This window comes from Thamnophis elegans, chromosome 11 (genome assembly GCF_009769535.1).
Source record: "Thamnophis elegans isolate rThaEle1 chromosome 11, rThaEle1.pri, whole genome shotgun sequence".
Lineage (NCBI taxonomy): Eukaryota > Metazoa > Chordata > Lepidosauria > Squamata > Colubridae > Thamnophis > Thamnophis elegans.
The window spans coordinates 18,442,133-18,450,975 of record NC_045551.1 but is presented as its reverse complement, the minus strand read 5'-3'; the positions used below and the strand labels follow the sequence as shown (position 1 = coordinate 18,450,975).

Below are 8,843 nucleotides of genomic sequence, written 5' to 3'. Positions count from 1 at the left end.
TTTTCTACAGTGTTTCCTATGTGGCAAGTTGGTGATCTTCTTTCATTTTTTTCAACAACTAGGATGATAAAATATTGAATTAAATTGAATTCTTCGGCTAAAGGGGATACCACGGTGGATACAATTTTCCCAGGAAAACCTTCATGTAGGATTTTTTTCTTGTATCTGCTGTTTCAAGTTTATAAAAATGCAAAAAAAGCAGATGAGACCACCACGTATATGAGGAACCATGGGGATTTTAGAGTAAAGGATTGTCATTTGCCTTTGGTATTAGAACTATGATATCCTTATTTTGGTGACATGAGGGCACCCCTTGTCCCCTTCATATTCAAAGGTGCCCATTTCTTATGTACCATATAAGGCTCACCCCTAGCACCTATCCACAGCTAGACAAAATATTAAGGTCATGTCATGAAACACTGATTGTGATGACTTTGACTGCTACACATATATATATCCAGGATCCCAATCCTTGTGCTGAGGCGTTGACTAGTTGAGGTGCTGAGTAGCGGAGGAGCTGAGGTGCTGAATTGTGGAAGTGTTGAGAAGCTAAGGTGCTGAAGTGCAGAGGTTCTGAAGTGCGGAGGTTCTGAGGTGCTGAAATGCTGAAGTGCGGAAGTGCTGAAGTGCTGAGGTTCTGAGGTATGGAAGTGCTCAGGCACTGAAGTGCTGAGGAGCTGAGGTGCGGAGGTCTGAAGTGCTGAGGTGCTGAAGTGCTGAGGAGCTGAAGTGCTGAGGTGCTGAAGTGTGGAGGTGCTGAAGTGCGGAGGTGTTGAGGAGTTAAGGTGCTGAAGTGCGGAGGTTCTGAAGTGCGGAGGTTCTGAGGTGCTGAAGCACTGAGGTTCTGAGGTGCTGAAGTGCTCAGGCACTGAAGTGCTGAGGTGCGGAGGTATTGAAGTGCTGAGGTACTGAAGTGCTGAGGTACTGAAGTGCTGAGGTGCTGAAGTGCGGAGGTGTTGAGGAGTTAAGGTGCTGAAGTGCGGAGGTTCTGAAGTGCGGAGGTTCTGAGGTGCTGAAGTACTGAAGTGCTGAGGTTCTGAGGTGCTGAAGTGCTCAGGCACTGAAGTGCTGAGGAGCTGAGGTGCGGAGGTTCGGAAGTGCTGAGGTGCTGAAGTGCTACAGATCTGAAGTGCGGAGGTGCTGAAGTGCGGAAGTGCTGAAGTGCTGACTTCTGAGGTGCTGACGTTCTAAAGTGCGGAAGTGTTGAAGTGCTGAGGTTCTGAGGTACAGAAGTGCTGAGGAGCTGAGGTGCGGAGGTGCTGAAGTGCTGAGGAGCTGAAGTGCTGAGGAGGTGAAGTGCTAAGGTGCTGAGGTGCTAACGTGTGGAGGACCAGCGGATCCGGGTAAGGACACACTTCTGGAATTATGGTCCAGCGGGTCACTGGTCACACTTCTTGAGCTGAGATGTCATTGCCCACCTTGCACCAAGCCTTGATGACATGTTTGCTTTCAGTATTTAGTGAAATTTGGGGGAAGGGGGCAGACACCTTGGTGGATGTCTGTAAAATCCTGTTGCCAATCCCCATTTTAAAGACAGATAAATCATAGAATAAATATAGAGTATCACGAAGACCGCTGCTATTTGTCGACCTCTGTTCTGATCAAACCTTGAAGAAAAAAAGCTGCAAACCTCAATAGCTGAGCTTGTTTTGCATATGAAGCTCTCATCACTATTGCAAATTTTCTTGATGCAATTGTGATGTCATGCGACCTCCCAAAAAAGGTACTGTGAGGAAGTAACTTGTTGGGATACCTTTGCAGATTGGCGTTTGGGAACAAAGTGAGAACTTTTCCCACATACTAAATAAAAAAAATGTACCTCTAGAAATTGTTTTGAATTGTTTGGGTCTGTTGTGGTATGAAAGAGAAAAAACGTTCTTTGAATTGAAAGGCTCTTCATGAGGAATATTGACGGCCAGTTATATAGATCATTTGAGATAGTTCACAGATCCATGGCTGCATCCCAGTGGTGGGATTCAGCCAGTCTGCCCCATCCAGGAGAACCAGTTGTTAACTTTATGAGCAGTTCGGAGAACCAGTTGTTGGAAGAAATCTTACTTTGGTTTTTTCCGCTTTACAGGGCTAATCCTGTAAGGAAGGCAGGAAGGAAACTTTCTAGTGTTGTTTCTATCCTAATCTTTATTGCCCTGCTTACAGAAACTGCCTCTCCAGTTAACCCTTATTACATTGTAACAGCTAAGGCGAAGCCTCCATCGATGTGAGTGACATTGAGCTGGCCACGCCCACCTAGATACATGACCACCAAGCCACGCCTACCCAGCTGGTCATTAGGGCAGAGAACCGGTTGTTCAATTATTTGAATCCCACCACTGGATGGAATATATAGAAATTTAAGAAAGACAGACAGGAAGATTAGGTAGTTCGAGACAGACAGACAGAATATTAATTGTGGTTTCTGTTACACCACGGTTAAGGCATCAACCTGCAAACTCAGAGACTGACATTTCTTGCCCCACCTTAGAAGCAAAGCCAAGTGGGTCACCCTGAGCCAGTCAGCTTCTCTTAGCCCTAGGAAGAAAACAACACCGAATCACTTGTGAAAAACCTTGCTAAGAAAACTGCAGGGACTCATCCAGCCAGTCCTTGAGAATCATTAAAAACAGGGTCTTTTGTCATTGCAGGAGGAACGATCGAGACTTCCTTTTCTGTCATCTACCACCGAAGAACGGAGACGTGCTGAGGTATATAATGTATACTTGTAGCTCACCTTAGAATATATTTATGAGAAAAATAAAAACAAATGATTTCTTCATAATTGGTAATTGTGAATAATGCATGTGCAGCATATTTTATAGAGTATATATGTTCGCTTTATATTTCTACTGTATGGATGAAATCCATACACACATACATCTATTCAATACAAACTAGTTTATTTGTAACTTCTATTCAAGAATGGCAATTGTCAGAGTTCATGCTCATTCTTGGTTGGTTCCTTCTTTGCCACATTAACTAGTTTCTTTGGCCACATACAACACCAATGGCAGTGAAATAAAATGTAGATGATTCAGGTTTTGTTTGAACCACCGTGTTTTGCGTTTCCTAAACAAATGAACTCACACTAAATTGTTCTTTTTCTATCCCGGTGTGAATAACCTTTATTGCTTGTATTGAACATCTACAGCAATAAATCGGGAGTTGCACATTTGTGCTCATCTTGACATGCATGATTTTAATATGCACAAATATGCTTGTCTACACACCAGACTTTTTTACCTAAAGAGGATGTTTCAACGAATATCTTCTTTACACTGACATGAGAGAATTTATGGAAAACAAATTCATGTAATTCTTCTCATGATTTTTCAGACAAAGACAGAAAAACTGGAAGGAGATCTGAAGGCAGCAAGGGACCTGAGTTATATGTAAGTCTTTGCATAGTTCATCAAATTTTTGTATAACCATATTCAGTTCACACTTTCAATACAACATTCATCATTTCTCCATTGGCAATGGGACTGGCCATTTTATGAAACAAGTGATGGAAAATTATATTCTAGTAAAGCTTGGGAAAAAAGGGTGGAATGTGTTGTAATTGTATCAAAAGGTTGATAATTCAAGTTAAAAAAAACCCCAAGGGCCTAATTTCTCTCTGGTCTTCATAATTTGCAGAAAGACAATGGAAATCTTCAAACTTCTGGGAGAAAAAGATCAGCTCAAAGTCCAAATTCAGGGCCTTATACTGAAAAACCAGCAGCTGGCCGAAGAGTATGAAGATTATAAAGAAAACTTGAGCAGGTTAAAAGATTTAGATAGCCACCCTGACTTTCTCTTCCTTTCTCAGCTATTTCAATTAGTTTTAATTTTAAACAAGTTTTATAATTCAAATAAAAAAACCTAAGGGAGCTAATTACACTTTGCTCTTGATATTTTACAGAAAAATTGGTTCGGAGGAACTTGGGCAGCTGGAGAAACTGAGGCAAGAGAACGAAAGACTCCGCTGCAAGGCTGAGAAAGAAGCTGCGGAGAAAGCAGAGCTCCTACGTGAGAATAATGATCTCAAAGAAGAACTTAATAGGTGAGAAATATTTAGATAGCGATTTGACTTTTTCTTTCAAATTCAGATTTATTTATTAGATCCCTTAGGCCAGATATACTGGATAAAAGAAGTGTTCCATTCATGTATGTATGTATGTATGTATGTATGTATGTATGTATGTATGTATGTATGTATAACTGAGTAAGAGAAGAGCAATAGTTATAATGGAATGCAATAATAATTAGTAATTCAAGTAACAAATTAAGAGGGCTAATATCTCTCTGGTCCTCATAATTTACAGAAAGATAGCAGTGATCTCAAAACTGACGGAAGAAAGTGAAGAGCTCAGAAACAAAACAGAGATATTGACTTTCAAAAATATCGAACTTACAGATGAGAAAGATGAGATCTTCAGGGCGTACGAACAAATACTGTGCAGGTGAGAAATTTTTAGATAGACACCACAAACTATTTCTTCCAGAATTTCATATTAGGGTCTCCTTATCTTAGAAAGCTTGGAAAAACCTGACATTCTCCTTACTTTAGAAAGAAATTAACAAACTATGGCTCTTATACTTTTACATATAAAAATCTCGGAGTTAGTCTCATGGAATGGGAAGATAGGTATAGAAGAGACTTTTCAATCTCCATCCCCCGGTGCCCAACAATATTTATAAACTTTCAGAGTGAGAGTTTCCTGACATCAAAGAAGTTCCCGTTATTTTAACTAAGAATACTTTGTTGTTGGCCCAGATTCACAGCGAACATTCTGATTTTTTTTCAGAGAGGAACTACAGAAGATATGCCGCTGCACCTTATTGAGACACGGACACCACATGGAAGACGAGACAGAAGCTGAAGAGAAAATGAAGGCTCAAATGGTGGAATATCAATTGAATCCAAAATGGTTGAAAGCTTCGGTAGACAAAATTAAAACATCTAAGGAACCCGCATCAAATATTCTGAGGTGGCTGCAGAAATCTCTCAAACTCCTAAAAGAGGATTCCTCTGAACGGTCAAAACACACCCTGCCAGAATGGCTTAAAGCATCTGCCGCCAACCTCCCGGAGGAATGTGCTAAGGCAGCCAGGGAGGATGTGAATGATTGGCTACAGACATCAATAAATCATCTCCAGGAAAAAGGGCCAGGAACGTACGAGTTAGATGTGGAGAGATGGCTTCAAGCATCTATTATAGGCATTCAACATCTACTAAAGTTCAGGTCAGAGTCTCGTGGAAGCCGGAAGAAAAAGGGATGGCTTCCTGAATCAATAGAAAACCCGAAGAAGGGGACTTCCTGTGGTGACGTCACCGTTCTTAGAGTGGAGGGAAGGAAGCTCTCCTAACTTCTAACTCTAACTCCTTTGTTTGGACTCTTTTTTGAGCACTGTTGATCCTGAAGGGGTCAACAGATTAAAGGGGATACTCTGTAGATGCTGGGGTGATAAGGCAAATCCCCCCATGGATAGGAGAAACCCCCTAAACGGACAAGGAGATATCCTACAAAAGTTCAAGTCAGAGTCTCTTGGAAGCCAGAAAAAAAAGGGATGTCTTGAAGAATCAATAGAAAACCTGAAGAAGTAATGTCCTGAAGGATCTGAAGAATATGTTAAAATGTCTTCGAGGATCCTTAGAAAGCCTGTCCCTTTCTAGAGAACCTAGACCAGTTCTTGAAAAATGGCTTCAGCAATCCCTGAAAAACTTGGAAAAGGTCCCGCAACATACCAACAAGATGCCAAAAATAGCTTGAAGTATCTGTAAACAGCTTCAAAGAGGAAGGACCGTGAAGCATCCCATGTGGTCCTCAGGAATGGCTTGAAGCGTCTATTAAGGGCATCCAAGATCTGCAGAAGTCCAGATGAAAAGGTTTGAAAAATCAATAGGGAACCTCAAGAAGCAATGTTCTGAAGGAACCGTGGAAAATATATTTCAATGGCTTCAAGGATCCTTAGAAAGTCAGAGTCTCTTGGAAGCCAGAAAAAAAGGGATGTCTTGAAGAATCAATAGAAAACCTGAAGAAGTAATGTCCTGAAGGATCTGAAGAATATGTTAAAATGACTTCGAGGATCCTTAGAAAGCCTGTCCCTTTCTAGAGAACCTAGACCAGTTCTTGAAAAATGTCCTCCACAATCCTTGAAAAACCCGAAAGAGGAAGGTCCTGAAGTATCTCAACAAGATGCCAACAAATGGCTTGAAATAGCTATAAAGAATCTTGAGGAAGAAGGACCTAAAACACCACTCCTAGATACTCAGGAATGCCTTGAAGCCTCTATTAAAAGCTTCAAAGAGGATGGACCGTGAAGAATCCCATGTGGTCCTCAGGAATGGCTTGAAGCATCTATTAAGGGCATCCAAGATCTACAGAAGTCCAGATGAAAAGGTTTGAAAAATCAATAGGGAACCTCAAGAAGCAATGTTCTGAAGGAACCGTGGAAAATATATTTTAATGGTTTCAAGGATCCTTAGAAAGCTTTGCATTTTCTGAAGAACCTATACCACTTCTTGAAAAATGGCTTCAGGAACATGGAAAAGGTCCCGCAACATACAAACAAGATGCCAAAAATAGCTTGAAATATCTGTGAACAGCTTCAAAGAGGAAGGATCGTGAAGCATCCCATCTAGGTCCTCAGGAATGGCTTGAAGGATCTATTAAGGGCATCCAGGATCTCAAATAATCTAAGGAATCAAAACAAGAATGGGAAAGAAGAAGGAGAGAGTGATTTGGGCAGAACTTGCTTGCTCTGAAATAAACTGAAGAATGGATGGAGGGCTTCAAACATCTTTAGCAAGTTCCAGACAGCCTGGTTCTACTGCATCCAAAACAGATATGCAAGTATAGCTACAATCATCTCTGCAAAAACTCAGTCAAGAATCCCCAGAAGAAGCCAAAAACAATTGTGGAAGAATGGCTCTAGGAATCCAGAGAAAATGCCCTGAAGAATCCAAGCAATAGGTGAATGAGTACCTTGAGATAGCCTTAAATGACTTCCATGAGGGAGGGCCTGAAACTCCCCATCCATTCCATCTTGGTATATACTTGTCTGTCATTTCTGCTGCTCCTAGCGTTACTGCGATCAAGATGACTAAATGAACAAACTGGAAATGTATCAGCAAGTATTTATTCTTTTGGTTTTCCAGAACTTCTGGGGCCTTTTTGGAGTGAGTGACATACCGTTTTACTAATGGACTACGGTATTCCAACATGAGCTTCATAACCAATGAACCCTTTTCATCAACAATTTTAGCTACTGTGGACTTCCATTTGGGTGTTCCACATATCTCGGCTGATTCTACTCTGATAGGAGGTCTTTATGGTCACCTGGAGAGGTGACGAAGAAGCGAGGGATTACTTGTTGATTCTGGGAGAAAGGCAGCTCTCCCGCTTGAACCCAGGAGCCCTCCCGACCGGTGGAGAAGAGGGACAGCCATTATGACTGGAATAAAGCTGGAGCAACCAAGCTGGAGTGGTGTGTGAACAGAGGATTGGAACTGGATGAGATGATTTTCAACTTCTTTATTAGAGACCCACCTAAATAAAAGAAGTTTTAAAAGTCTCCAAAGTGCAGAAAGTGGCAGCTTAACACACGGAGATACATTATAGACCCAAAAGATAAATCACATTTTGATGGAAGAATATGAAGTTTTACGATATAGAAAGACTGAACTGGAATTTAGTTGCTGTTAAAAGTGAGTTTGATTTGCCTGCAATATTGTTTGGCTGTTGGAAGAAATTGTAAAAAGAATGATTTTTTTTCTTTTGGTTGAACTTTGATAATCAGCTGTTAGAGCTCTCCCTCATCTTGGTATCGAAAATTACAGTTGAGACACCATCTAATGGCCAAAGAAGATACTATATTATTATATGGTTGAAAGGAACCTTGAAAAAAAATCAGTTGATATGAAAAAAAGAAAAGAAAAGTCAAGAGTGATAAGAAGAGAAAGAAAGTGAAAGGAAAACAACTTCTGGAAGGCCGTCTTTTTGTTTCCCCTTTTTATCTACTTGTTTTTTGGCGGCCAAAGTCCAGTCAGAGTCTTGAGAAAGCCTAAGGAAGAGATGGTTTGAAAAATCAATAGAGAACCTCAAGTAGCACCTGCGCGGAGATCCTTGGACCTGATGGTGTGGCAGCATGAATGGATTTCCACAAAAATTGCAGACTACAGGAATCCTTTCAGCAGTTCCCAAAAGACTGCACAGCCGTTTGCACTACTCAGGTGATCCTGAGGATCAGGCAAACATCCAAGTGGTCTCAACAACTCTCTAAAAGAATGCAAATGACCAGCTGTCTGCAAGGAATATCAATCCTCTCATTCCTACCATCCAATCAGAGCTGAAGGCGCTTCTTGGATGAGAAGGGAAACATCTTCTAAGACTTGATTGGTTCTTCTATTTAATTTGCCTTCTGCAGGTACTTAATAAAGCCTGAAATCTCCTCATTTACTGGTGTGTTCATTGTGTTTGGATATCTTATCTCATTTATCCGGGCCCTGGGCCATTGCCTGATACTTGGCAAAAACACACACAGATAGACACATAAACATATCTGATTTATCATATCAAATGTATTTTCTTTCAATAACAAAGTAAATTTACAATCAAACAAAGGAGACCTGACAAACTTTCAGAAGCAATTGTGGCAAGAGACCAGGATCTCTGGTAAAACAGTCCCTTACCACAAATCAACTGTATTCATAAGGTATCTGGGTCGGTCCACCAGAATGGATCTGGCCTTGCGTGGGCATCCCAAAGCAGGCTGCAGCACTACCAAACCATCAAGTCACACTCTGGTATATGCCAAGGATAGGAAGCGTTGCTTGGCTTTCTGCCCAGTGACCTCCCTGTCTG

General features: G+C 41.2%; 1 protein-coding gene across 1 annotated transcript; it reads left to right on the top strand.

Moving 5' to 3' along the window:
• Nucleotides 1-3,640: 3,640 nt before the first annotated feature.
• On the top strand, nt 3,641-6,301 carry LOC116514977. The gene is made up of 5 exons (XM_032226837.1): nt 3,641-3,759; nt 3,899-4,039; nt 4,302-4,439; nt 4,785-5,313; nt 6,152-6,301. Exons 1-5 carry the CDS (start codon nt 3,641-3,643, stop codon nt 6,299-6,301), a joined length of 1,077 nt encoding a protein of 358 aa, XP_032082728.1.
• The last annotated feature ends 2,542 nt before the right edge of the window (nt 6,302-8,843 follow it).

Excerpts from the sequence above, each read along its gene's own strand:
- LOC116514977 (XM_032226837.1), top strand. The coding sequence starts at position 3,641 with ATGGAAATCTTCAAACTTCTGGGAGAAAAAGATCAGCTCAAAGTCCAA. Across the intron at positions 3,760-3,898 it reads TATAAAGAAAACTTGAGCAG|AAAAATTGGTTCGGAGGAAC; the intron begins GTTAAAAGATTT and ends GATATTTTACAG. Across the intron at positions 5,314-6,151 it reads CTTCCTGTGGTGACGTCACC|GAAGGTCCTGAAGTATCTCA; the intron begins GTTCTTAGAGTG and ends AACCCGAAAGAG.